The 23472-nt window shown below is 55.1% G+C and overlaps 8 protein-coding genes across 8 annotated transcripts; 5 read left to right on the top strand and 3 right to left on the bottom strand.

Moving 5' to 3' along the window:
- Positions 1–617: 617 nt before the first annotated feature.
- On the top strand, positions 618–1165 carry DICSQDRAFT_57762 (Cerato-platanin-domain-containing protein; the record flags this gene model as incomplete). The annotated part of the gene is made up of 2 exons (XM_007364765.1): positions 618–786; positions 855–1165. 2 exons carry the CDS (start codon positions 618–620, stop codon positions 1163–1165), a joined length of 480 nt encoding a protein of 159 aa, XP_007364827.1.
- A 146-nt stretch (positions 1166–1311) lies between these two features.
- Positions 1312–2609, bottom strand: DICSQDRAFT_135714 (uncharacterized protein). Its single transcript, XM_007364764.1, has 5 exons — positions 2510–2609; positions 2319–2432; positions 2062–2248; positions 1827–1978; positions 1312–1750 (listed from the first exon to the last, which is right to left on the bottom strand). The coding sequence occupies exons 1-5, from the start codon at positions 2547–2549 to the stop codon at positions 1635–1637; spliced, it is 609 nt and encodes a 202-aa protein (XP_007364826.1). The 5' UTR covers positions 2550–2609; the 3' UTR covers positions 1312–1634.
- A 713-nt stretch (positions 2610–3322) lies between these two features.
- Positions 3323–5806, top strand: DICSQDRAFT_135712 (uncharacterized protein). The gene is made up of 3 exons (XM_007364763.1): positions 3323–3461; positions 3513–4507; positions 4578–5806. Exons 2-3 carry the CDS (start codon positions 3937–3939, stop codon positions 5321–5323), a joined length of 1317 nt encoding a protein of 438 aa, XP_007364825.1. The 5' UTR covers positions 3323–3461; positions 3513–3936; the 3' UTR covers positions 5324–5806.
- A 1084-nt stretch (positions 5807–6890) lies between these two features.
- Positions 6891–7345, bottom strand: DICSQDRAFT_22814 (immunomodulatory protein; the record flags this gene model as incomplete). Its single annotated transcript, XM_007364762.1, has 2 exons — positions 6891–7150; positions 7216–7345. Coding segments are annotated over 2 exons (390 nt in total), but the record flags the coding sequence as incomplete, so codon positions are not given.
- Positions 7346–8253: 908 nt separating this feature from the next.
- On the top strand, positions 8254–9314 carry DICSQDRAFT_146407 (uncharacterized protein; the record flags this gene model as incomplete). The annotated part of the gene is made up of 6 exons (XM_007364761.1): positions 8254–8349; positions 8423–8830; positions 8886–8948; positions 9012–9041; positions 9105–9145; positions 9212–9314. The coding sequence occupies 6 exons, from the start codon at positions 8254–8256 to the stop codon at positions 9312–9314; spliced, it is 741 nt and encodes a 246-aa protein (XP_007364823.1).
- A 2027-nt stretch (positions 9315–11341) lies between these two features.
- DICSQDRAFT_135709 (Calcipressin) lies at positions 11342–12681 on the top strand. The gene is made up of 2 exons (XM_007364760.1): positions 11342–11701; positions 11756–12681. Exons 1-2 carry the CDS (start codon positions 11391–11393, stop codon positions 12192–12194), a joined length of 750 nt encoding a protein of 249 aa, XP_007364822.1. The 5' UTR covers positions 11342–11390; the 3' UTR covers positions 12195–12681.
- A 2339-nt stretch (positions 12682–15020) lies between these two features.
- On the top strand, positions 15021–16007 carry DICSQDRAFT_23102 (WD40 repeat-like protein; the record flags this gene model as incomplete). Its single annotated transcript, XM_007364759.1, has 1 exon — positions 15021–16007. A coding segment is annotated over one exon (987 nt), but the record flags the coding sequence as incomplete, so codon positions are not given.
- A 1080-nt stretch (positions 16008–17087) lies between these two features.
- DICSQDRAFT_180015 (oligopeptide transporter) lies at positions 17088–20840 on the bottom strand. Its single transcript, XM_007364758.1, has 17 exons — positions 20833–20840; positions 20216–20762; positions 19963–20145; positions 19837–19911; positions 19647–19778; positions 19564–19591; positions 19241–19496; positions 19160–19188; positions 19036–19106; positions 18841–18976; positions 18743–18780; positions 18581–18682; positions 18445–18517; positions 18198–18391; positions 17930–18144; positions 17723–17870; positions 17088–17658 (listed from the first exon to the last, which is right to left on the bottom strand). The coding sequence occupies exons 2-17, from the start codon at positions 20558–20560 to the stop codon at positions 17317–17319; spliced, it is 2367 nt and encodes a 788-aa protein (XP_007364820.1). The 5' UTR covers positions 20561–20762; positions 20833–20840; the 3' UTR covers positions 17088–17316.
- Positions 20841–23472: the final 2632 nt, after the last annotated feature.

Raw genomic sequence — 23472 nt, 5'->3', positions numbered from 1 at the left:
CTACGGACCTCTCCGTCTCTCTCACAAGGTCCCATGTGAACGAGGAGTAACAGAACCCGTCAGATCTTTTCTCGCCAGGGGCTGGCATAGAAGGTACATCGTCTTGTGGTATGGATACCATGATGGTCAGTCTCTTCGTGTCTACGATGAGCGTTGATGTACATCACTCATAGTACTCACAGGTGGCATGAGGCTACGGTACATGCGTCTCGGTTCCAGCTCGGAGCATCTGAAGCCCGCTCGGAAGCCTTCTGTCTAAGTGTGGCCCGCTCGAACACTACGCGAAGCATCATGAACGGCTTCGCTGACCAGCGCTGACTTCTGTAGAGCATGCCGGCGACGTTCGTGCGCATGCCTCAAACTCACGCAACGTAAAGCTACCACCGACGGCTATGGTCGTGACTTACAGCGGACTTCTCAGCGCCGTCCATCTTCTGTTGTGGAACTTGCTCTGTAGGTCTTGGTACCTGGCTTCTCTCTACCTTCTCCTGCGTCCGCGGACATATAAGCCGCGACGAGTTCGCGCCTGGATCTCCAGGCTCCAGAGCTGCTCGCCTGCATCTGTCGCTCAGTGTCTTCGAGGCTCCCCTATGCTCTTGTCGCACTCGGCCTTCACGATGCGCTCCTCCGTTCTTGCCGCCTCTCTGCTCGCGCTCGTGCTCCCTGCGGCGCTCGCGCAGACGATGATCTCCAAGAACGTGACCTTCAACCAGTTCTACGACGACAGCAGCAACTCTTTCGACGACGTTGCCTGCTCCGACGGCCAAAACGGGCTCATCACGCGCAGTGCGTAGCACGTCCCCCCTCTCCAGCGTCCCGCCGCCGCTGACCCACCCCCTCACCCCCGCCAACAGACGGCTGGACGACGCTCGGGCAGGCATCCGGCTTCCCGAACATCGGCGGCGTGTTCGCCGTCGAGGGCTTCAACTCGGTCAACTGCGGGACGTGCTGGGCGCTCACGTTCAACAACATGACGGTCAACGTGCTCGCGGTCGACACCGCGCCGGTGGGGTTCGACATCTCGCTCGAGGCGATGCAGAGCCTCGTCGGGGCGCGGCTCGCGCAGGACGTGGGGAGCGTGGTCGCGCAGGTGATGCAGGTGGACGTGACGTCGTGCGAGCAGGCGGGGTCGAAGTCGTTGCCGCCCAGCGCGCACCATGGGTGAGGGGCTGTTGAGGAGGGTGTGCGAGCTTTGGCCGAGGACGGTGATATGTTGTCGCCTTGACGATGTTGAGAAGGTTTATGTACGTTTGTGCCGCTTGTACTTGTATGCTGTTATGGGCCGTCGTCTCGAAGAGGACTATGGACGTTCAGGACATTGATTTATGTAGTTTGATGGCTTCTGGCGCCCCACGTCGTGTGTTTGGATCTGACATAGCAGTGTATACTCAGCGATGACTAGCGCACACAAAGAGAGACCAAGAGAGAAGGGGCGGATATCAAGGTACAAAGGTAGTACAGCATAGCTCGAGATCACAGATCGCAATGTACACGAGAGAGAGACAGAGCACAGGTATCGAATGTGTAGAGGGACGGGCAGCGGGACTCCAGATCATGCGTGCAGGCGGGAACGCAAGCGTAAACGTAAATGAGGGAATAACTGTAGTGTCCATGCAGGCGGTCGTGACTCAGGCTCAGTAGTTAGAGAGGGACAGGACGAAGATGTTGGGCGCAGAGAACCCGAGGCGCGCCTTGGCGTAGCTGTCCTTCCGGGAGAGCTTGTCGAAGAATACCCGCTCGCGCAGCCAATCTGCCCAACCGACACAACAGTGGATAATCAGCGCCTAAGTTCATTGCAACTAGGTGGGAATGGGGTGCAGACTCACCGACTCGCCTGAACTGGGTCGGGGCGACCTGAGGAGAGTAGTACTGCTGCCAACCCGCGTTTCCGGCTGACGAGGCGTATCGCCGGACTTGTTCTTGGAGACGTGCGGGGAGCGACTCGAACTCCTTCTCTGTGACCATCTTCTCGCCGTACCTGCAAGGGATCTTGTCAGGACTCCGAAGCCGACATTATCGGAGACGGCGCTACGCGCGTTAGGGCAGGTACGGGGCACGCACTCTTTGAAGAGGGTTCCGCAGATATCGCCAAGGGTAACGCCTTGCGGGTTCTTGATGATCGTGCACCATGGGCTGAGCTCGGTGATGATGATGAGCTCTTCTACGCGGGGCATCGTTGCGGGCTCCTCCTTGGCGGTGAAGGGTGTATCGCGGTCGCGCGCTTCATGGTTGTAGCCGCCGGTCTGGCCTTAGAGGGTGCACGGAGGGAATGGGCAATTCGGGATGAGGCATGCATGCAAAAAGAGACCGAGACGCACCAGTGGAGAGGTTGAAGATTAGTTGGAAGGACTCGCTCGTGTTCGCGAGGATAGGGTTCAGCTCGAGTTCGGTTCCGAGCAGGTATAGGTCCGTCTGGGTTAGGACGGGACCGTCTGGAAGAGATGCGGAACGGCCAAGGAGATGCAAATTGTAGCCCGCTTCCTGAAGACGAAAGTGCGTCGGAACGTACAGCAGCTGCCTGGTGCCCACTTGCCGATTGTGTCTGCCATGGCTCCGGCGGTTCAGTGGTATGGGTGTGTATGATTACGATCTCGATCGTTGATCGCAGAGAGGTGTAGCAGGTGCTGGTAGAGGGTCGGAGTCGATGGCTGTCCTAGTCAAACACAGAGGCGGTCTTATAAGACGGAATTGCGAGTCAAAAAATCGGAACGGGCGATGTAGGAAAGTTCAGGAAGACGGAGGCAAGGTGAGGTAAATGGGATGGGGCACGGGGCAATTTGCCAGGCGCCTCGATATCAGATGAGATCATCCTGTGTCTTCAACGCGTTGAACACGTTGGCTTTGACAGAACAAAGGGAATCTAGCCACGAGTATATCGCGGAACACGGATAGTGGACACCCCGATGCTGCGGAGGTCACATCGACGTCGATGGCGAGAGAGACATCGTCCGTTGCTGCAGGCATGACTCCGAGGCCTGAGGAGACATAATTGAGGAAGTTATAACGCCGCTTGAATAAGAGTACATTGGGCCAACGATAACGCGTTAGTCGACGCGCAGACGGAATCTCCGCCCATGCCTACATAGTACATACTCGGGGGGAGGCGACTGTATCGCGGTTCCGTGTGTCGTCGGCGGCGACGTCGACCAACTCTGATACCGTGCCCCAACGCCTTGCCTGTGGATTGCAATTTATGCAGCCCGTTCATCCCGCCTGATTACGACCGGTATCGGAGCCATCACCGTGGACATCGCTGACAATCAGTAGTAATACCCTGCACCCTACTCCCCGTTCCGGTTCTCCTTCAGCGCCCCATCTCTCAATAAAACTATCCACCTCACCCCCCAGTGAGCTCTTCACAGATCTCGCCGGTCCCGCACGAGCTTGAATCAGCCACGAAGCCCTCGTGAACCGAAGCATCTTATCTTTGCGGAGTCATCACTCTCGGACCCAGCTCCCAGGTGCGTTGCGATCGTGAAACCATCGCTGCATTACCTGACCAGAGAGAATAGGGAAGGACACCTCAGCGACTCGTGGACATCTCGTGGACGGCACAGAGTTCGAGTCATCGCATTTGCTCAAGAAGTTGGCTGTGCTTCCGGTGTGGTCACAAAAGGTAAGTTACGGCTCTTGACTTTCCAATCCCGCCCCTCCACGCATTGCTTTGTGGTCCTCGTCTCACATCGCAACTGTCCCTTGCGGAACGCAGGACGCTGCTGTGCGAGTCATAGATAACCCACAACCGACGCGCCGAACATGCAGTTCACACCCGTCGTCCCACCATACCCATCCCCCGGCGGCGGTAGCGGCTCCCCTCTTAATCCTCCCCCAAACGTGATCCCTCCAGGCACCCCAGGCCACCCAGGACAGACTCCAGCGTGGGCTCAGCAGCCCACCGGTTTCCCCGCGCAGTCGCCATACGTCTCTGCAGGCTTCATGCCCGGCACCATACCCGGCTCCTACTTCATCCCGCCCGTCACGCTTCCGGGCGGGGCGACGCCCCTGGTCCAACCCAACCAGGGCTTCTCCATGGACTATACCGGGTTCCCGAACCCCGGCGGGATCCCCGGGAGCACGGCGGGAGGTCACACACCCTTCGCGCGCCCCGGTCAACCCCCGACTACACCTTACATGGGCGCTGGCACGCAGACGGGCTATAGCACCTTCCAACAGCCGCTGCCGCCCGGGGGGATGCCCCCACCCATGTACCCGATGGGGATGGGCATGGGAATGCCGGGCGGCATGCAAGGGGGGATGCCGCCGTTTGCTACGCCGTATATGCCTATGGGAATGCCACCTGGGATGATGGGCGGGATGGGTGGTATGGGCGGTATACCAGGCGCCATGCCCGCTGGGTACCCCTTCACGCCCGCTGCCCCTAACGCGCCTATGCCTGGCGCTGTGCCGATGCAGCCTCAGCATTCCAGAGACAATCGCTTCCCGAATCCCAAAGAAAAGCAGCCATGGGACCAGGCGGAATTCGTGAAGTTCGCGGAGGGCGATGATTGTGCGTCCAACCTCTGAGCTTCTCAGCGCCTCCACGCTAACCAGCGCTTGCGCTCCCTAATCAACCCTAGACGGCCCGGTCCTGAGCACGATGCTGGTGCACCGCATGAAAGCCAAAATCGAGGTTAACCCGCTCATCCTGCCCCCGAACGACGCGCTCGACCGCGACTACCTGAAGTGGAACATGCTCTTCCCCACGGGGAACTGCCAGCGCTCGTCCGACCGCCCCGGCCGCTCGTGGTACAACGGGCGGAACGCCCCCGCGACGTGGCCACGCGTTAAGTCGCTCCGGCTCATCTCGCGCGCGTTCCCGTGGTCGATCGACGTTCCCGCGACGAGTCCCGAGGTCGGGGTGACGTGCGGGGACGTGATCGAGGCGGTGCACACGTCCATGTACACGCGGCTCTCTCAGCAGCAGTACGACAACGCGTCGCGGCAGCAGCGGCGGCTGCTGAGCGAGTCGTTCTACCACAACCGCTCGACGGCGCACGGCGTGCCCGGGGGCCGGCTGCAGCAGACGCTGCTGCGGTGCGACTGGCTCGGGCAGGACACGATGTTTGGCGGGATCGTGGACGACGAGCGGTTCGTGCGCGACGTGTGCGGGGACCACCTGCCGTGCACGTTCGAACTCAAGTGCGTAAGGCGGTACCCGATGACGGAGGCGGAGATTCGGGAGCAGGAGGCTCGCGAGCGCGAAGAGGAGGAGCGGGTGCGGCGGCGGTCGCGCTCGAGGGCTACGTCGCGCGCGGGGTCGAGCAGGCCGCCGACGAGACCGCCGAGCAGGGTGGTCGACGACTCCTCGTCGAGTTCTTCATGACCGTTATGATTCTGCTCTTGTGTTTGATCCATCGTCGTCGTGCCTCATCCCAGATTATATCCTCTACCTCTGGTCATGATTCTCTAAACCGCTACGACTGGTCTCGCTGTACGTTTACATCTTCCTGTTACTGCTTCCACATCATACATACCCCCGCTCGTCGAGGACTCCCTTGGATGTTCGGATCTTCACGCTGTCCACGCTCACACTCGCGTTGTTGTCTGCTGTTTATAATCTTACTACAGCTTGTTGTACATCTCCCGATGTAGTCCTAGTCTCTCCATCTTACCTGTCTGTTCTGATTATGCATGACCCTCGCTGTTGCCGCTCCCGTTGGCTATGTGCGCCCTTCCAGGATACGTCTCTAGCATTCGGCTTCACCTATAAAGTCCCGAGATGAATCTCATTACAAGGCGGCCCAAATTGCGAATCTCATGCTGTACAATCTGATTTGTCTTCGCAGCAAATGAGGATTCGCATTCCCCTGGTCCAAAAGTCAAGTCCGTCCACTCAAACCGAAGGTCGTCCGTCGCGGGGTGCGCTTCGCAAGCATGCATACAATGCCCAGATGTGACATGCCAAGGATTCAAGGCTATGACCCCTCAAGGTTTCGAGAATACGAACGGTAAGGGATGACATGGGTCAACAGATACATGATATAGGTCAAGGTTGTACGGCAATACTCTCCGTATGACACATGAAACGAGGCTATACATATTACAGAATACCGTAAGCGAGACTACCTGACGGTCAACGTATATACGTTGTAGTGCAGACATATATGATTCGATGGGGAACGTGGCTAGTCAGCTCTCTGAACTACTCTATTCAGTATGTGGATTTGGCATCTGGAATGATGTCCTGTAGCCGACGACCCAAGACGGTCTAATCGTTTGCAGCAGACCACAGCATCGTTCCGTGCAGGCGTCAACCGGGGCGTCCTCGATCGCGCCGAGTTTCTCGTCCAAATGTCGGAACCTCTCATGCTTGTCTGAGTGCGTTCATGGCATAGTGGACATCGTGGGCTAAGTAAAGATGATAGTCCCGATCTTAAACTCTATTCTTCTCGAGAGCACAACATATACATGAATCCCGAAGAGTACAATACATCGTCGATACGTAGTGTACGCGGCAGAATGTTGCCATTTTGCCGCTGCCATTCTGCCAATGGTGCCAGTTTCTGCCAACCACGGCAATTGCCATATCTGCCATACCTGCCGGCAGAATAGCCCGAAACATTTCTGCCATATACACTATCGATACGAAACTTACATCTCTAGGAGAACGGAATGCTGAAGATTAATATTCAGACCGCACCCCGAGGTACACTGGCTGGCCTAAATCATCCTCATTACCAACTTCTCCCTGTGGACCGAATCAACCTCATTGATTATAGACACTGAACATGGCGTCGCACAGGGAGTCAGAGTGCGTCAGTGCAACACGCTTATTCCATTCCCGCCCATTGACATCCTCTCAACCTCGTCCAAACCTCAATCTCAACCTTGCCCTAACCTCGAGCTCAAGGGGCGCTTGGAGGAGGGTGCCTCCTCGGCGATTCCTGCTCACATGCCGCGGCAAGCACCTGCACTGCCGTGATAGCGACCCGCCCCAGGTCCACGGCGCTGCCGTTGGTGAGGTTGTTCATGACGTTCAGCCCGACGTTGAACCCGTCCGTCGCGGTGTCGATCGCGAAGACGTGGAGAATGGCGTCGTTGTAGGTGAGCTCCCAGCACGTGCTACAATTGGGGGAGTTCCAGTGCTTGATCGCGGGCGCCCCAGCGATGTTGGGCCAGCCGATAATCTCGGAGAGCGTGAGGGCACCTTCTGTGTATGCGGTTCGGAGGGTCATTAAGGTGGGACGACTGGCTTGAGAGAAGGGAGAGACGAACCCTTGTCGATGACGCCGTTCGCGCCGTTGGAGCATGCGATCGCCTGCGTGGACTCGTCGCCGTTGTCGTAGATCTGGTCGTAGGTAAGATTGGTGTTGAATTTGCCCGTTTGGGCGAGGACCGTGGACAGGAAGAGGAGCCCGGCGCTGAGAGAGAGGAACTGCATCGTTTTGCGAGAAAGAGGGTACTTGGGGCTGAATGAGTAGGGTTCTTGGGGAGACAGGGCAGGATCTACCTGAGGTGCCGAGCAGAGGTGTGGCTTTATAGTCTCCATATCCGTCGAAAAGGCGGGCCGCCGAGAGAAATGGGGCAGAAGCAAAACAGGGGCGCAAACGTAACGTGGAGAGTCGTTCGAACAGTTCTGGTAGTGAACACCGAGGTTTGTCGCCGTAAGACCGACGGCAGATGTGCTAACCAGAAGCATTCCATGGTGATGTATGAAGAAGCAAGAGAAAGCATAGATGGATGCGGTATTGAACTACCCCATGACTGGTAACTGACGCCTTGCCGGACAGCAGAGGATTTAGAGAGATCAGAATCTCGAGAAGAACGTCGGGAGTGGTATTCCCAATATACTCGGCCCATAAACAGAAGTATGCGACATTAAGATCCTCGCATTAAGCACGCCAGAGACAGAGATACATATATGATACATGAACGAACGTTCGTACCTAGAAAGTGAAGGTCGATTTATGACTCTCCGGTGATCTTCATGCATCGCACGTCTGGGTTGTGCGTCAAAAATGGCAGGAAGATGCCGTACAAACCTAGTATGCCCCCATTCTACTTATTCTCTTTAGACATGCCACGCTGGACAAAGTTCAGGGGATGGAACGAGTTACCAGGCCAAGTCGCGCGGAGTCCAATTGAATGGTAGAGGGAGTCACGTGGATTTGCCTTAGATTAGATAACTTTAGATTGTGTGTCATCGGCGCGATCATGCACGATCACTCGCTGAGGCAGAGCAACGCAGAACCCGCATTCGTTCCATTCTCCCGCCATCGTCGTGCCTGCGACCCACATCACGACCTGCTAGTCATGCCGCCTAAGGGAGGAAACGCGAAGAAAGAGTCCGGCAGGGCCAAAAAGGCCGAGAACGAGGCCAAGAAGGCTGCCGCAGCGGAGGCAGAGAAGGTACGCAGCCCCCATCTCGCACATCCGCACCCTGCACAGAGTTTTGACTGATCTCCGTGACACCGGTACACAGGAGCGCAAGGAGGCAGAGCAGTGGTCCCAGGGATCGAAGGCCAACAAGGCCAAGGAAGAGAAAGAGGAGAAGCGCAAGGCCGAGCTCGCGCGTAAGGCCGAGCTTGCCCGGTTGCTCGCGGAAGAGGAGGCCAGCGCGGCCTCGAAGCCGAAGGCTGCTTCGAAGGCAGGAGCAGCGAAGAAGGGCTCGGCGAAGAAAGACGTCAAGCCCGCTGGGCCTGGGGCGATCGCTGCCGGGGGAGGTTTGGGTGCTGTTGAAGCGGTGGCGGACGACGGGGCGCCAAAGGAGGTCGAGTCGTACGCTGCGACAGGTCTCGACAATGCGCTCGACTTGTTGGAGGTCGTCACAGCGAAGATGGACAAGGCGAGTGTCGGTTCTAGGGCTGCAGATCTCGAGAGGCACCCGGAGGTACGGCGCACGTTCCCCAGATTACTCATGAGGCAGTGCCTGATATTCATTACAGAGGAGGTTCAAAGCAGCATTCGAGGCATACAAGGAGAGGGAGATGCCAAATATCAGAGCAGAGGTATGTCTAACTACTGCTGTTCTACCTTTGAATATGTGAGACTCATTGGTGGCGATCTCTCAGCATCCGGGATTGCGTCTGAATCAGTACCATGTACGTCGTCCCGTTCTTGGAATGTCTACCAGGCTCGAAGTGCTGAGTTGCTCCTCCCTCTAGGAACTGCTCTATAAGCAATTCCAGAAATCGCCGGAGAACCCGTAAGTCGTATTGCGCTCTTCTCGACTCCCGAAATGGCCGCTTGACTCATTATCCCATGTCCACAGCTTCAACCAGGTCACGGTGGCGTACGATGCCAAGAAGGAAGAGAGGATAGAGGCACTGAACCAGCGGAATGCTGAGATCACAGGCAGACTGAGGTCACCATGATGCCCCTGCGCTTATCCCGCCAAATCAAACATCGGAGCGGTGCGTAGCGCATGTGTCAGTTCACTCGACGTGTCCGAAGCTCATGATCGCCCCCTATTCAGATGCCCTTCACTATTAGAGTGCTTCCGTGCTTATGCGACTACCATGGCCGTATCAGGTATTGATCGATGTTTTCAGTCAAATTTGATGTAGCTGCTGTACTTGTATATTTGACGCTCTTCACTGTTGTACTATCAACCACTGCATGCCCTGCACTGCGAGATGGGCTGTGAAGCAACTGCCGTCAATGTTCGGGTGGGGTGCGCATCTAGAACGGATCTGGTTATCGCAGAGGACAAGGTTGGAGAGAATCTAGGTGATCTCTGCAGTCGCCTTTGACGGTACTAGGACACGTCGATGAGTTCTTGAGAGATGAAAGATATATGTACAGGTTCTGGTCTCGGATGAAGAGCGGTAGTGGTCAACCTGAGTCTGCTATTCGTGATTGTCCGACATCGGCGTGTAGTAAATCCCGCCTACTCTGTTCCTATTGTCCTGATGCCACCTAGAGATTGGGACTAGACATGATCTTCTCGCAGGAGGAAGTTTTTGTTATTATCCTCCACCGTGCCAACGCCGTACGATACGACGGCGGCAGCAGTTCGTCCTTGGGCTGCGGGCATTTCTGAACTGCACGTCCGCTGTGCTGGAGTACTCCATGCATTCAGGGGCTGCAGGTATCAAGTTGAACGTGATTCACTAACACAAGGGTGCGCTACGTCTTTGTGAAGCAATTACCGTTGATATGGGAAGGGCACACGGTTTCCCTAGCATGTCAGATCAGCACATGAATTTTTGTATTGGGCTAAGTAGCAAGATCTCTTTCCGCGGTGCCATCGGTTCGATGGGGTCTGACTGCGAAGATGGACACTGCGAGCATGAGCTCGAGGACTGCGGGCATCGTGGGGAATCCGGAGATCCACTGCGCATTCTGAGGGCTGTGCGCTGACGTCTTGTTGTAGATCAGGCTCACGGCCGCATTCGAGGTATACGGGAGAGGGGGCTGCCGAGTGTGAGGTCAGAATGGATATGCATTACTCGAGGCCGCTCTTCCTGTATTGTATGCGAAACTCATGACGACGATCACTTAGTGTCCTGGGGTTGCGTTAGGATCAGTATCATCTGCTCTCTACTCTCCTGGGAATGCTATTATCCTCAGGATTCTGACTCGTCTTTCCTTCGACAACCTGCTTTACGAGCGATTCCAGAAGGCGCGAACCTGTATACAATTCCGCGTTCGTCAATGTGCCTGAGATGATTGCTCCCCTTACCTGCTTTTTGCAGCCTCAACCACGCCAAGGCGAGGTGGCATGAGCACTCACCGCTGCGCCCATGCCTACCCAGGCTCCGGGCATCGGATAGCGGTGCGTGGGTGCATAACCCAATCCGATCAATATGCTTGCTGCGAGCAGGTTTAAGACATATTCCGTCTAGGTGTCTCTGCTAGAACACTTATATGCGCATAACGTCTCCGCCGTGGCGGTGGCATCGGACGACGTGGACTGCAGATGTGAATTGTGGGTAGTCCTGATCAATTCTTGATGTAGCTGTACTTGTTTGTTTGGCGCCGTTGACACTTGTGACCGTGCCGCAGCGTTCTTCAAGGATGAAAACGAGCCAATATTGCTTTGAATCAAGCCCTGTGTAAGTAGACGGTATCGCAGGAACCGGTTAGAGAGGACCTCCATAGCAGGCCGATGTCGGAGGACCGAGAGGTACGATGATTGGGGGATCAATCAGGAATAGTTGCAGTGTGATCTGGTAGCATGAGAGTTCTGCTTAGCATAGCCCCTAATGTGTGCCTCGTTGGTCCCGAGTGGCAGGGCGAAGGCAAAGCGGTCGAGGTAATGCGGATATGTTGAGATGCGCAGCGTCAGGCAGCGCCTTTGCACCGATGTCCTGTGAGCGCCAGCAGAGCGCTCCACTTATATAAGCAATCATGAATTTTCATAAACAGGTCGCTCTCTGCTCTTTCCTCCACTCCACCACCGTTCTCTATCTCTAGCTAACGCCCTCTCCTCAACGACTTTTGCAGCCATGGTGCACAACTTGACTGTCTCCATTCCTGGATCTCCTGGCTCCCCCACCTCGCCACCGTCGCTGACGATGTCGAGTCCTGCGTCGCCACAGCGCACCAACACACTCGTAATAACGCGCTTGCCCCCTCATTTCTTCGAGCCCCTCATCCAGCAGGCCTTCAAGAGTCACTTTTCGACATATGGTCCTTTGCACACATGGGCACCGATCAAGGGTCTCGCGCGTGTTATCATGGTCTACTATTCAGAAGACGACGCAGAGATGGCCAAGGAGAGCAACGATGGCCTGACCTTTGGCGAGACGCAACACGAGTACGTCGGTTCCTAGCTCTCTCTTGCCTACATCCTGACTCTCGACCAACCTAGGCCTGATTTCATCCTCCGCGTTTACCGCGCTGATCCAACACCTATCGAGTCGGACGAGACGCAGGAACACAACTACTACCTCCGTCCGCCCGCCAACGAGAAGAACTTTCTTATCTCCCCTCCAGGCTCTCCTCCAGTAGGCTGGGAGCAGATCCGCGAAGATCCTCCAAATGCCACGCCACTCGCTCATGACCTCATTACCGCGCTGCGCAAGCTCGAGGTGCAAGAGGCGAGCGCGCGCCGGGGCCCTGGGCCTGAGATCCTATTAGAGCCGCAGGAAGGCGTGGGGATCAGCGTGTGCGTGGAGGATTGCGACGCTCTTCCTCTTGAAGAGGAACAAGGGGATGCGGAGGACTGGGCGTATGGTGATATGGCGCCATCCAGGATGCGGTTCAGGCCACTTCCGACGTCGATGCCCCCAGTCTCCATCTCCGTATGAACTGTCTGCTGCTCACTGCTCTTTTGGTGAGTGTCTCTTCATTTTGGAAGGAGCTGTTTGTAAGCGTTGCATACATCATTCCGCTCCCTGTGATGACACAATCTCAGACCTGTACCGAACTCGAAAGTGTATTGAGGACACCTAACATTGCCTTTTTAATCTGACTCTCATCATGATGCTCGTCCATTGAATCCGCCGCTGACGTAGATGCCCATAGATTGCTCTGCCGCATACGACACGTTGCCTCATTTACCTAATTTATCGCATCGCGTGAGTGATTGTCTCCCCCTTTGGCCCTCACTGTCTCCGTCTAGCACGCTCGCACGAGATGACACTCTTCAGACCTGTTCTGATTCTTCAGACATGGAGAAAACCCAAACTATTGCCAATTGTTCCTTCTGATGCGCTGTACAACTGCCCTTCCTCAAATCGTCATTGCCATGTGTCCTAGATTTGTGCTGACGACGTCATCTCTTCCCCTCAACAGAGTAATCTCCCGCCAGCTTAGGTCGCATCGAATCGCATGTTTCGTCATCATGGACTCCCGGATATAACTCGCCTCATCGTCGGATAGCGCATTGTACTTCACCACACCACGTTGTATGTCCTCCTAAGGTTTATTTGTATGCTTAGTTCGAGTCGTCTATCGTATCCAGCTATACCATGATCGTATGCATCTGGATTACAATGTCAGTACATCTAGAGCTACATGCGAGTTGTTCAATATCCACATTGCTTGTATGGGTATGAATATCTTCGGCTATGCATCCGCAAGTTCCAGCAGCACATCGCCTTCGCCAGCTACATAGAAGCTCATGAGTAAAAGTTGGCGACTGTATGTGTCTTTGGCACGTATTGGCTTGTACCTAAGCCAACAAAGTTCTACAGGGCCTTCGAAGCGTCGCACTAACCAAAGTCGATCAGATGGTGAGCGTGTCGTGTTTTTTCAGATAAGTGCAATATGTGAGACTTACTAGCACCTGTCTTTGCAGGCGGCTGGAGCTCGCAAGGGTTCGTTTGAATATCGCATGCTGTGTGAAGAGTCTATACTCGCGGGGTTCAGAATGGGTCGCACGTCAAGCCTGCCATGAAGGTACTCATGGACATCGGCCTGTCTCAATCACAGGTGCCTGCATCAGCATTCGGTCAGGCACTTGACAGCCACTTGAGACTACTGAACGCCTTGAGGGCACTGGCAAGGACTCGAAAAAGCTTATTAGAGATGCTCAATCCTTGAGGCCACTGGTCATTGGTTGCGTTGAGAAACAATTGATATCGATGCGGACCGATGGGCTAGCCGAGACTAGCCGCTCAACTCCTCTCCGAAAGCTCTGAATGATGCTGACACTGGTCCTCTCGCACAAAGTCCCTCGACATTGGCGTCAATCGAGGTAGATGGCTCTCGTCTTTGATATACCTAAAATCCATGTTTCCCCCTGTCTTGTTGAGAGCGGTAGGCCCGTAGAATGGGAAGGAACGCGAAACTCGACGTCGCTCGCTTGCCAAATGCGGGGCACTCGGCTAGTCCATCAGTCCATCAATTGCCTCTCAACGCGACCAGTGGCCTCAAGGATTGAAAACGCCTACTCATCTCAAGCTCGCCGCATCACCCAACGACGACAAATGCCCTCTTCATTGAACGACCTTGCAAGCTCCCTGCATCCCACCACGCAGTCCCCGGCGCTTCCATGGGAGGTCATCGAGAGGGCCATCGACCACTGCTCCGGCGACAAGACCACGTTGTGTACTTTGGCTCTGACCTGCAGCCAACTCCATCCCCGTAGCCTTTTCGTTCTCTTTACCAATGTCGATATACAGATCCAGGAACAGCTCAAGAAGTTCTACGATGCTGTCCAGGCTCAACCACACCTTCAGCCTCTTGTGCGATCTCTGTCGTTTCCGTGGGACAAATTCTCCGTATTCCCACTGCTGTCCATCCTCCCCGGTCTCCGTCATGTCGCATTCAAGGGGGACATACTTGTGTTTAGGGTCGGCAGCCAGCTCCTCCAGCCCGATCTGCAACTTGTGACTAGCGTCCGGAGCCTCACTATCCGCAGTGCTGGGTTCCAAACGTGATCCGCCTTCATACGCTTCCTATCAGCCTTTCCGAACATCGAAAACCTCACCTGCGAGCGTCTCACATTACTTGCCGACACTCCTCTGGAGGAACGTGATTTGTCCCGTCGAGTGCAGCTGCGAACGCTGAATGTGAGCGTTATCGTGATCATCCATGTTCCTCGATTGTAACTCTCTCGGTTTCCTTTCAGATACTTCAAAATGTGGATGAATACATCAAAGAGGTGCTAGTTTATGCAGTCGCTAATCCGCTTGCGATTTCGGAATATACTGGTTCGTATCTCATTCCGTCTCCTAGCTGTATACCTCATGTACTTCAAATTAGAATCATCATCTATCCCGCCTCCCCAATCGGGCGACGCTCGCCAGAACTCCTTAACATGGTGGATACAAGCCCAGACTGAGGAGCTCCAACATGCCACCAACGTCTTGCTCAGGTCGAAACAAACAGCGATCAGAGATATCACTCTAGTCCTCTGGGATCACACCGTTGACGTCCTATACAGGGAATGCCGTCGAGCTGTCAACCTGGAGCTCTGTGGGGCCCTGGAGGACATCCTGCTCACGTATCCTTCCCGTCGCGTACTGTTGAGAGTTCCTGATGGCCTAATCCTGAATGCGCGCAAGACGATCTCCTGGCCTGACGAGATGAACAGGTGGTTCCGTCCACTAAGCGAGGACTGGGCGCTGAGTGAAAAAGTTAGATACTGTGAGTTTCATCTACTGACCATGATTCTGACCCGAACATTGACATGCGTAGCCGGCAAACCCGGGCACGACGCGGTTGTCACCACACTTGTCATCTCTTCAGATGGGAGCTGGGTTGCGACGGCCTCCGACGATTCTACGATCATCCTATGGGATGCTCGAGATGCGTGTATCTCGCAACAGTGGATTGCCCATGACGGAGAGGTGCATGATCTCGCATTCTCCCCAGACAGCCGATATATCGCGTCCGCGGGTGGGGATCGGACGGTCGCAATCTGGGACATCAGCGGCAGCGCACACCAAGTCGCCTCTCTCCAGGACCACGTTATCGTCTGCAACAAATGCGCGTGGTCCAGCGACGGCGCTTATATTGCATCCCGAGACGGCAATACTATACGGCTCTGGGATGCACGAACTTTCCGGCTGCTACCGCTAAATGACGCCGAAAAGACGAAACTCAACGAGCTCCTGTTCTCCCCTGACAGGCGCTGGCTGCTTATCCACAACGGGAACGCCTGTGGGGTTTGGGATGTTGTATCTGGTGCATACCTCGCGTTCCCATTGCAACGATACAACGAGCGTTATTCTCTTCGAGCCGCATTTAACCCGAAGAGTTCACACATCGCCGTTGGATATGACGATGGGAAGCTCCACGTTTGGAACGTCGCGACTGGACAGGAGCCTCTGTTTTGGCAGGCGCACGAAAATAGGCCAGTCCGCTATGTGGTGTTTTCTCCGGACGGCCGGCTGCTGCTCTCAACGGCCGGCAAAGTAGTGAAGACATGGGATGCGGATACGTGTGCGACGGTCCAGTCGCTTGAAGGGCACAAGTCGTGGATGACGGAGGCGTGCTTCTCCCCGTGCGGGAAGTACATCGCCTCTGCATCTAATGACGAGACGGTGAGGGTGTGGAAAACCAGTGATGGAGCATGCTTGGCGACGCTCTCCGACCATGGTCCCTGGGTCTCGCATGTTGCGTTTACTCCGGACGGGACGATGTTGTGGTCTGCAGCAGGGGATGGAACCGTCTTGGGCCGTCGGCTGCAGCACGTCATCCCAGATGAGTTCGCAAAAGATGTACGGTAAACTGATGACCCCTGTTTCGCTTCGCATCTCCTGCGTCTAAGTACGTCAGAATGTATATATCCATGCTATCCGTCAGGACGGCGTCGATTTTGCTTATGGTACTTTTCATACCCTCGTTCGTTGTTCCAGACGTCTGTCATTCACAGAGTGCCTTGTCCTGTACTCGTATCTGCCTGATCATATGTGATTCCTCTCCGCCCATGCAGCGATGGATTCCATGCTTAAGAGACCACCCAAGTGTTGGAGCATGAGGCAGCGCAATATGGTACATTATTCAGATCTATCCTTTCTCAAAGGTTCCCTACCGCAGGCGGCAGCACTCCAAAAATACAGCATCTACGGAATATGCGACCCTGGAGCTGCGTGCGAGGTGCTCGCGATCTTACAGCCTGTTGACGGCGGCCCCGAAGTCATATGCGAGTACATCAGTGAATTTCAGACGCCATCACAAAGGTCTCTGCATCACCTCGCGTCATAGACTAGGATGGTCGATATGTCTGGCGTAGCTAGCAGCGGCTTGGTTTCTCTGGATCAGGACGCTCAAGTGCCCCTAAGTGTTATCAAGCCATCAAGTGATCTGAACGGATTGCTGATGTGCCGCTATTTTGGCACGAGCACTGCGTATATAGCTAACAATCTACGCTATAGCATGCGATTGATCTCATAAAGAAGTGAATATTTCTCTCCACCGGGTATATCGCAGGTGTCAGATGTTCACACGTTCTAAGGACGTGCTAAACGCATTCGGTTCATCTTCAGCACAAACTTCTCCTGTCTATCTACGCTCCCCAGGAAACGCGGTAGACCATCTCAAGTCATGCCCTTCCACGATGTTTCTGTCACGACGGGAAAATGATAATGAACCTACGGTTCAAGCAGGGGAAATTCAGGATGGTTGGGCCATGCAACATGTCGATAACGGTTCCCACTGGTCTTCGTACGTCTTTGTTCTCTGGGAATTGCTACTGGCTGGCATGTTGCGTGGCGTAGAATTGTCGCAAACATTTCCTCACTTGGACTTTCGCGCTTTATCCACCTCGGGTCATAATTCGCTTCCACCACGGGCACGGCTGATGTCGTTATCTCTACAAGTCGCGCACTTCCTTGTTATTCTTACATGAAAGCCGTGCGTCGCACGTGTCCCGGAATAAGGATCGTAAGACATCATACCGTATACCGTAAAAGTATCGTACCCAGAGTATCGTAGAATAAACCACCTGTTGGTACAACGGAACCACCGAGGTCCGTCACTTCAGTCCAGAGCCCCATTACCGTTACAGTAGTCCACGTTTCCCTGAGCGGGGTTGCCCGCCCACGCAGGGAAGGGCTTGGGCACTCCAGAGGCACCGAACACGGCGAACGACAGGATGAAGATCATCGTCTGTGACCCGCCGTCGAAGGCGCCGCCGACGATGTAGTTGTACTTCTTAAACCAGCCCGGGTAGTATCTGCGCAGCCAAAGCTGTGAGACGAGGCCGACAATGATGCATGACCAGATGGGCGAGTTCGTGCCGGCGGACATCCAGGCGGAGTACATGTAGATGACGGGGAGGATGACGGAGTCGACCTTCACACCGCCAATGACTGGCCATTTCTGAACGCGTGATTACGCGTCAGTACAACGCACTTGACTCTGGGGAGAGTGCAGCATGACGCACCTTGGCAATGGCCCATTGGATAGCAGTTGGGACCAACCCGAAGACGAGACCTAGGGGGATCCAAATGTACGGCCCGTGAGGTCCGTAGAGCTGCTTAGCCAGCGACCAGGTGACGGCGGCACTGTTCAAACTCTGAGGAACTTGTCCGCTAGATGGGGGCGTGAGTGTGAGCGAACATTTGGATCCGCCTTCGAAGCGGGCACAAACCTCCAGATGTTGGTACCCCTGGGGTCAAGCAGGATGTCTCGCTGAGCATCGACAACCGAGACCATGACGACGTAGTTGACGATTGCGCCCAAGATCGTGCCCCAGACTTGAGTGGCAAACATCGCGCGAGGGGGGATCTTCAAGTATTGGCCAAGCTTGAGGTCGCCGGCAAGGTTGATCGACGTCGCGATGACATCGTGGCTCCACATTGAGAACTGGTCTTGAGGTTAATCGACGTTATACGAGACGACGTGCTGCAGATACGTACGTAGAGGTTCGCGACGGGCTTTCCAGGGTTGACAGCACCGGCAACCATCTTCATGAGCTGGTTCGTTGCAATGCCGTTACCCAACCGCGCGAAGAGGAGGTTGGAGAAGGGGGCAACGAAAGCACCCAGAATGAGTGCGATGATGTATGACCACCAGGGCAGCGTCGTCTCGCCCTTGAGCACGACGATCAAGCCTGCACGCACATCATCACTACACGCGACCATTGAGGGCGGGGAAAAGACATACCAGCGAAGAACGAGAGGACCAACAGGCCAGCATACCAGTAGTAGGGAACCTCCTTGTAGTTCTTGCGGACGATCTACGTCGTAGGTATCTTTCAGCATTGTGCACCGACGGCTAAGCCGTAAGTCTATCAGCTGACCTGCCAGTGGGGATCGGGCTGGGTCCCGTTATACGCCTGCTTGAAGGAATCCCAGACATAGGGCCCCCAGAAAAGGACGCAGTGCGCGATCAATCCGCCGATCTTCATAGACAGTTAGTGACCTCCCTCAATCTTTTGTTTGCCGGTCTCCATTGGACGTACCGACAGGTTTGCGCACAGGTTCGCCCACGCGTTTGACCCTGCGTACACAGTCGGCGTTGGAGGTCACATGCAGCTGTGGGCCCAACAAGAGAACATACCTGTGAGCGCGGGCAAACCGACCTCTTCCAGCGCGGTCTGATTGAGCGTGAAAGTGCTACCGAAGACCGCGTGCTGGTTGTAGCGCGTGCCGTTCTGGTCGAACAACGAGGTAGAGAGCATCGGGAATGATTTTGACTGCCCAAGGAGCACTTAGCGACTGCACGGGTGCGGGATGTAGTACACGTGGTGCTCACGTTCCAGGCATCAGAGTAGTAGATGCCCATGATCGCAATGTAGCACACAGCGTATCCGATCCACGAGTTGGCTATTGATCATGGAGTCAGGAGGTGGAGTGTGCACCTGGCAAGTGGACCGTACCTTGTTGTGCGAGTGGCAAGCTCACAAACCTGTCCCGGCGAATGAGCAGAGCTCCTGCGTGCGACAGTAAAGAGCACTGACGTGGAAGTAATATATTGCCAGTCGAGGGAAAGGCTCGCGAACCCCAGACCCTCGTTACCGTCCGTACCGCCAAAGAGGTTCGTGACGACATCCTGAGCCGCGCTCGGCACATGTTGTGTCGCCAAGCATATGATGTTGATACCGTTCAGGAGAGGGAAGATGTACGCGGGGAAGATTTCCCATATAAACATGCCCGTAAATGCAGACCAAAACACTTTGAGGCGCTGGTGGTTCGTCGCACTATCGAAGTGGAGGGCTGTAAAGGAGCAAGATGAGCACGACGACCTCCTATGGAACTGCTGAAGGACATCTGTCAAACTAACACTGGAATATGTTGACTGCAGGAAGATTCTGAACGGCAAGATTAGTGACCGAACGCTAACTTGAACAGGGCATGATAACCTACCGACCAGTACACCATCTCGCTCGGGTAGACAGTGAGTGGACGAAGCAAACCTACTAGGCCGTACCCAAAGCAGGCTGTGGAGAACGTGGCCAGGATAGCAGTGAGTGCCTGCACATTCGTGCCGTAGTACAGCTGGATATGTTGTCAATGCTCCATGTCCTCGGCACACACGGTCCATCAAGGCACTTACTCGCTGCACCGCGAAATTGTTGACGGCACTACTGCCACCAGCCGCAGTGGACGCAACCAAGGAAGCGATAACATGCTGGATTGCATTGTCAGCAGACGTGACCTCACCAAAAAAGGCCCTACTCACCTCCTTGATACGGAATTCCCCTGGGTTGATGAAGCGCAAGGTTGGAGCGAGCCAGGCGAAGCGGGTTCCCTCAACCCACGAGGCCTTTGGGAAGTACTTCGCCCAGAAGATGCCAACGGACCAGATGATCAGTAAGAGGAAGACGGTGGACACAGTGACCTGGACAGGCTTGAACAGATAAATCTAGGAAAATAGTAGATATGAGTATGTAGTGCGCATACGCAGGTCATGCAAAGAACAGAACATCACACACCTGATAAAGCGCTGCTCCGAGACCAGCGAAGATGGTTCCGATGACTATCGACCGAAACGTGATGGCCGGATCCCCATCGTCGCGCGTGTCAACGAGGAAGCGAGAGACGTCGGCACCACTGCTGATAACGGGCTCGCCCCTCACGTAGACCACCTCATCGTGAGCATAGGGGTCCTCCGCCTTGTCATCGAGCTTCTCTTTGATGTCGATGTCGAGAGAGGAGTCGGAGCTAAGGCGCTTCTGGACCCCCTTGAGCTCGGCCTTCTCGTCGATAGACGAGCCGGGAGAACCCGCAGGGGCAGCAGAGAGCTGGGGCAGCTGTTCGACGCCGTCGTTAGAAGCCATGGGTTACGCGGAGCGCGAAGGCTGACGAGGGGCGTGGGCAAAGCCGAGTACCGAGCTGGAACTGCTGGGGAGGAAAGGCGAGCAGGCGGCCCGTGTTAGCTATATACCTACGCGGGGCTGCAGCGCCATGGGCTGGCCCGACGGAGTACGACATGGCATAGGCGCGTTGTGCAATTCTTCGAATCCCGGAGCCCCAAGGGACCTGTCCGTCGGTTCCCATCAGTCTTCTGCATGTGGATGCGGCGAAGATTGGGTAAACGGAAGGCACTTACCCAGAGCACACCAGTCTCCCACTCGGACGATTGCGCCATCCCCGGTCCAAGTAGACAAACCTCGTTTCCACATGGACGCGCGCCATCAGATCTCCCCTTCCTACTTCAGAATGCCACAGATGCCTGCCCCTTCCGTCCTATCCTCGGGCGATCGGAAAGCCAGGCATTCAAAAGGCGGGTGCACAAAAAAGGCTGCAGAACAGTTATCTTCCTTCCAAAACGTGTGTCTGAGACGTTCCTGGCCCTATTGTGCAATCGACTGGACACCGGCGGCAGGACATGGTAGCCTCTGAGAACACTGTCAAGGTGTCAGCGAGGCACATGGATTCCTCGAAAACACTCGTTAGACGCCTTGCGTGCTTCTTCGTTGTTCCTGAACACCGTCGGAGCACTTGCGTACCGCGCCGTACTTACTTTTAAGACCTTCTGGACAGCGAGTCGATGGGTCGGAATAGGCCCTGTATTTACGACGACGGCGCTGCAAGCCCCACTGGATCTCTGACAACTGCACTGCAAGAACTCGGCACCCCGCATGACCCCCTTCTCTCGGCTAATCTTATGAACACGTGAGGATGGCATTATGCTCTCTGACTTACGTGTCCCGCGATGGAAATGCATTGGCGGGGAAGCTTGGATGTGTCGCCGATGGTGCGCGCGATAGATGCAATCCAATAGATCCGGGAAGCATGAGATACTGTAGTACAGAAGCGGCATGGCCAATATCGTTATCGGAGACCATGCGCAAGATGCTTGGCGTCGGAAGGACGGAGGACGAGATGGGGTCGCGATGGGAGCTGAGATGTCGGTTGCAAGCGCTCTAGTGTGCTCGAGTCTGTGCTAGCGTTCTCGCCTCAGCAGGGCTTCATGCAGACATGGCAGCTGGAAACATGGTCTCTTAGGCGAAAGTGCCTATACTTGGAGTGTTGTGCCATCGAGACTGATATATGACAGGCGGCACAGCCTTCATCATACCATCCAAGCTGAGATCCAGGGATATTTCGCCCATAGAGTAGAGCTCAACTTTGATCATCCTTATCATCGTGCCCTCGGTAAATCATCACGATCCGTTCACGGTCGAGCGACAAAGCACACAACCAGTGTGGGACCGTGCTGGGTGATGGTGCCGTACACCCGTAGACGTCCGCTGTCAAACCTGAAGATTACAGTAGTAAATTCCGTGAACAATCTTCCAGGCTAGGAATCAAGATCAATGGCCTGCCAAGTGACGGCCAGACCGGATGAAGGCCAAGCAATCCATGGCGAAAGATCCATGGACACAAACGTCGACACGCGCCCGTCAAGAAACATTGCTATCGGGCAAGTAGCATCGCAACTCGAATGGCCAACGGACCGAAGTGTGCGCCAGATAGGACAGCATCGTTGACATTTACCGTCGCTTGACAACATATGTCATTACCTGAAAGATCCTATGTGTCGGAGGATACACGAACGCTGAGGAAGCGGAACGCACCGCTCTGATTCCTTGCCGTCTACGACCCTGTACTGCATTGACGCCGCTGCAGGCGCACCTTCCTATCCGGACATTGTACAGCGACTCAAAAACGGAGACCATCATACGGGCGACCGTCCACATACCATGGCATTGTGCGGTGCTGTGCCGAGTCTCAAGCTGCCGAGTGGCAGCTTCGGTCTTTCCCTCCTATACCCGCGGCCGCATGCTTCGTCAGACGGTAGCATGAATGACGGAACCCTCCTGCGGTCTCCAGAACGTACTGGAAACTGCCATGAATTGGGCTAGTCAGGTATTCAGATGGAGCTTGGGGAAGAACCTCGGTTCACACGCACCAGGCACGGAGATGTCAGCGTCCGCGACGGGCTCTGGCTCAGGCGGCGGTCACTTGCAGGTGACCTGACTCTGAACGGAGATAACGACATGGTCACTCACGCTGTTCGAATCTGGCCAAGAGGGTGCTGGGTCCTGCGAGCCGCCTCCGAAGGCAGATGTGTCTGGCCAACTTTAGCAGATTACTGGACATATCAGTTTACGGATCATATTCGTAGTAGTATGAACGTTCTAGTAGATAAGAATTAAAGAGGGTATAGGAATAGGGAATATCGATGAACTGGCCCCGCTAGGCGGCCATAGAGAGCGCGGTAGAGTCGATTTCGAGGACCGGGACCCACTTCGCGACATAGCCTTTGGTCCGGACCACACCTGACACATATATATGCTTGAACGTGATCTGGTTCAGGCCGATAGCCCAACGGGGGTCTCGGCACGTAATATGCCTGTCATTCTGGCAAACGCGCTGACGTTAGCTCAGTTGGGGCGAAAAGTACCGGAGAGAGAACGCCGTACCGTCAGCCTCAGTATCCAGTTGAGCAGCTCCTTGCACACCATGTCAAGGAGGTTTACTGTGGTGAAGTTCGAGCCAATATCGTTGATATCGGATGGCAAGTCGAGAAAACGCGTTCTTGTTGCATAGCCCGGCCACTGTTGAACGTCCACCGTCGCATAGGCGGCGAAGTTAGCCCACAATCTGTTTCACAACCCAATACAAAATACAACCGGACTTACATGGCATTGGAATAAAACTTTTGCGTCGTCCGGAAATAGCTCATCCAACCGCTCGTGCGGGCATGCGAGCCCCAAGTGGGTCTTCCGCTTCTCCGACAACC

The sequence above is a fragment of the Dichomitus squalens genome, assembly GCF_000275845.1.
Source record: "Dichomitus squalens LYAD-421 SS1 unplaced genomic scaffold DICSQscaffold_9, whole genome shotgun sequence".
Lineage (NCBI taxonomy): Eukaryota > Fungi > Basidiomycota > Agaricomycetes > Polyporales > Polyporaceae > Dichomitus > Dichomitus squalens.
Note: the sequence above shows the minus strand (reverse complement) of the source record. Positions and strands in the feature narration are given on the sequence as shown.

Coding starts and splice junctions, on each gene's coding strand:
- DICSQDRAFT_135714 (XM_007364764.1), bottom strand. CDS start 2,549: ATGGCAGACACAATCGGCAAGTGGGCACCAGGCAGCTGCT. Junction 1,979..2,061: donor TGCGGAACCCTCTTCAAAGA/GTGCGTGCCCCG, acceptor GATCCCTTGCAG/GTACGGCGAGAAGATGGTCA. Junction 1,751..1,826: donor GACCCAGTTCAGGCGAGTCG/GTGAGTCTGCAC, acceptor TCGGTTGGGCAG/ATTGGCTGCGCGAGCGGGTA.
- DICSQDRAFT_135712 (XM_007364763.1), top strand. CDS start 3,937: ATGCCCGGCACCATACCCGGCTCCTACTTCATCCCGCCCGTCACGCTT. Junction 4,508..4,577: donor GTTCGCGGAGGGCGATGATT/GTGCGTCCAACC, acceptor AATCAACCCTAG/ACGGCCCGGTCCTGAGCACG.
- DICSQDRAFT_135709 (XM_007364760.1), top strand. CDS start 11,391: ATGGTGCACAACTTGACTGTCTCCATTCCTGGATCTCCTGGCTCCCCC. Junction 11,702..11,755: donor TTTGGCGAGACGCAACACGA/GTACGTCGGTTC, acceptor CGACCAACCTAG/GCCTGATTTCATCCTCCGCG.
- DICSQDRAFT_180015 (XM_007364758.1), bottom strand. CDS start 20,560: ATGGCTTCTAACGACGGCGTCGAACAGCTGCCCCAGCTCTCTGCTGCC. Junction 18,683..18,742: donor ACCTGTGCGCAAACCTGTCG/GTACGTCCAATG, acceptor CTGTCTATGAAG/ATCGGCGGATTGATCGCGCA. Junction 18,145..18,197: donor AGCCCGTCGCGAACCTCTAC/GTACGTATCTGC, acceptor CCTCAAGACCAG/TTCTCAATGTGGAGCCACGA.